The following is a 3173-nucleotide window of genomic DNA, read 5'->3' on the forward strand; positions in this document are numbered from 1 at the left end:
CTCGCTGGGTGTCACCAGTGGAGTGACCCAACTCTCTGGGCCTGTCTGTGACATGATGTGAACAAACCTCAGCATTCCACAAAGCCTGATACTGCTGCCTACTGGACACAGCTGCATGGAAGAAGATTCTAGAACCTGAGTTGGGTTTTTAGTGTGATGGCTCCTGAGGGTGGGGCTGGGGGAGGGGAGAACCAACTTGGCATCTCTGGCCTGGGCTTTCAGAGAGCTGTTGGATACGACACGAGCCCTGGTGACATGGTGGGATAAGCGCCGTCCTGCTAACGGAGAGGTCTGAGGTTCAAAACCACCAGCCATCCCACTGGGGCAAGGTAAGGATTTCTGTTCTTAGAATGGCTGGCAGCCTCAGAAGCCCACAGGGGCAGTTCTACCCGATCCTATAGGGCTGTTGGAGGTCAGAATGGACTCCAAGGGATGGGTTTGGTTTCCTCTCCTGGTACTCAGCTGCCTCCCTGGTCAGTCCTGCAGGATTAAGAAAGGTGTGGGATGAAGGGCACGGGAGAGCTCAGGCCCCTCACGCCGCTGTCCTCTCTCCCTACAGGCCCTGCCGACGAGAAGAGAGGTCCGTCCACTTTGACCTGGGCAGTGGGGTGGGGCCACCTCATCCCAGCTCCCCAGCCCCCAGGCTGGAGCGCGCCGCTGCTTGACTCCCCGGCTTCATCCTGTGTTCTAGCCCTTACTCACCTCCTTCCTGTTTCCAAAAAACCTTTCCCGCTTTCCCCAGAACTCGCCCCTCCCGCGGCCCCCTCCCTGTCCTCCACAAGGGTCACTCTGTTTCCTTCTATTGGACTGGAAATGCCAACCCTCCAGCCGCATTGCCCTGATAGCTTTCCAACACTCCTCAACTCTGATCTACTCCACCCCAGCACTGATCTGGATTTTCCCAGTTCCATCTAGAACATTCTATCCGCGCCTCCCCCCTCTTATTTCCTCCCTTCTCTCAAATACCTCCCTCTCACCCCTGCCCCACTGATACCATCCTCTCCCCATAAACACCCCCTCCCATCACTGTGTGGTCTCCCTGTAATTTCCTCAAGAGACTCTGATTGGATCCCTCAATAACCTCCTTGACAAAGCTCTTGGTTAATCCCATCCTCCTCCAACCAACCTTCTGGCTATAACTCCCTCCCTACTCTCCCATTTCCTTCCCTGGCCGCTGTGCCCTGCTGGCCGCACTGTTCCCAGCTCCACCTCATCTCCTGCCCCGCTCCATGTCCCCCTGAGTCTCCGAGGAGGGGGCTCAGGGGGGCCTGATGGCCGCCCGCCCCCCGCGCCGCCACCGCCCCCGCGGGCCAGGGGACGCGCATCGAGGATGGGCAACGGCACGTGGGAGGGCTGCCAGGTGGACTCGCGCGTGGACCACCTCTTCCCGCCCTCGCTGTACATCTTCGTCATCGGCATAGGGCTGCCCACCAACTGCTTGGCGCTGTGGGCGGCCTACCGCCAGGTGCGCCAGCGCAACGAGCTGGGCGTCTACCTAATGAACCTGAGCATCGCCGACCTGCTGTATATCTGCACGCTGCCCCTGTGGGTGGACTACTTCCTGCACCACGACAACTGGATCCACGGGCCGGGCTCCTGCAAGGTCTTCGGCTTCGTCTTCTACACCAACATCTACATCAGCATTGCCTTTCTCTGCTGCATCTCCGTGGACCGCTACCTGGCCGTGGCGCACCCGCTGCGCTTCGCGCGCCTGCGCCGCGTCAAGACGGCCGTGGCCGTCAGCTCGGTAGTCTGGGCCACGGAGCTGGGGGCCAACTCGGCGCCCCTCTTCCACGACGAGCTCTTCCGCGACCGCTACAACCACACCTTCTGCTTTGAGAAGTTCCCCATGGAGGGCTGGGTGGCCTGGATGAACCTCTACCGCGTCTTCGTGGGCTTCCTCTTCCCCTGGGGGCTCATGCTGCTCTGCTATGGTGGCATCCTGCGCGCCGTGCGGGGCAGCGTGTCCACCGAGCGCCAGGAGAAGGCCAAGATCAAGCGGCTGGCGCTCAGCCTCATTGCCATTGTGCTGGTCTGCTTCGCACCCTACCACGTGCTGCTCCTGTCCCGGAGCGCCGTCTACCTGGGCCGCCCCTGGGACTGCGGCTTCGAGGAGCGCGTCTTCTCAGCCTACCACAGCTCGCTGGCCTTCACCAGCCTCAACTGCGTCGCCGACCCCATCCTCTACTGCCTGGTCAACGAGGGCGCCCGCAGCGACGTGGCCAAGGCCCTGCACAGCCTCCTGCGCTTCCTGGCCAGCGACAAGCCCCAGGAGATGGCCAACGCCTCGCTTACGCTGGAGACCCCGCTCACCTCCAAGAGGAACAGCGTGGCCAAGGCCCTGGCGGCCGGTGGCTGGGCTGGGGTGCCCCCTCCGTCCTCCCAGGGGGACCAGGTGCAGCTCAAGATGTTGCCGCCCCCGGCCCAGTGAGCCCAGCCCAGCCGCCCCAGGTCCCTTTTCCTCCCCGGCGCCCGGCCGAGTGTCGCCACCGTGGGTGTGCATACGGTTGACAGCCACCTGAATTCGAGAGACTAGGTGAAGAACGAGGGTGTCTCTGGCGGGTGGAGATCCTGGCCTTGGGGAAATGCACTACATCACTACATCGTGGCCCCTCAACACAGTGACCGGCCCTGTGCCGGGGACAGACTCCTGAATAGGCAGGGTCTGCCCACCCTCTGGGGTTGGTGGGGACAGACTGGTCACTGGCATGGTCAGAGCCTAGGGGGACCTGGGGTGTCTTAGGTGACATCTGTTCCAGCCTGTTGGTTGGGGCTGGCTTCCCGAGTGCAGGGACCAGTACATCGAGTTAAACATTTGGACTCTGTTCGGTGGTGGTAAAAATAGCAAGAAATTAGGTTTGTCATGACAGCGCAGAAGGCTGGGAGCCGCAGGGCTGCCGAGAGGACGTGGTGGCTGTTTATAAGGCTGAGTTTTGCCTGTGAGAAGCTCCTACGTGGATGGTGGGGAGAGACCTAGGGTCTAGGTCAACCGCCTCTTTCTCCCAGTCAGGACAGAGAGGGTGGAGAGGAAGCAGGTGGGGGCTGGGGGTGGTGGGGCTCTTCCTAAGGAGGCATTATCTGGGCAGACTGCCTGGAAGAGGGCTGAGCAAGGGCCTCAGGAGGAAGTGGGGGGTATTTATTCATTCAGTCAATAGACATTTCTTTGGTCCCCC

General features: G+C 61.3%; 1 protein-coding gene across 1 annotated transcript; it reads left to right on the top strand.

Moving 5' to 3' along the window:
- Positions 1 to 788: 788 nt before the first annotated feature.
- Positions 789 to 2431, top strand: GPR4 (G protein-coupled receptor 4). The gene has a single exon (XM_075537559.1). The coding sequence runs from the start codon at positions 1331 to 1333 to the stop codon at positions 2429 to 2431; it is 1101 nt and encodes a 366-aa protein (XP_075393674.1). The 5' UTR covers positions 789 to 1330.
- Positions 2432 to 3173: the final 742 nt, after the last annotated feature.

This window comes from Tenrec ecaudatus, chromosome 18 (genome assembly GCF_050624435.1).
Source record: "Tenrec ecaudatus isolate mTenEca1 chromosome 18, mTenEca1.hap1, whole genome shotgun sequence".
Taxonomy (NCBI): domain Eukaryota; kingdom Metazoa; phylum Chordata; class Mammalia; order Afrosoricida; family Tenrecidae; genus Tenrec; species Tenrec ecaudatus.

What these genes read in the sequence shown, in the direction of transcription:
- GPR4 (XM_075537559.1), top strand. Translation starts at nt 1,331, where the DNA reads ATGGGCAACGGCACGTGGGAGGGCTGCCAGGTGGACTCGCGCGTGGAC.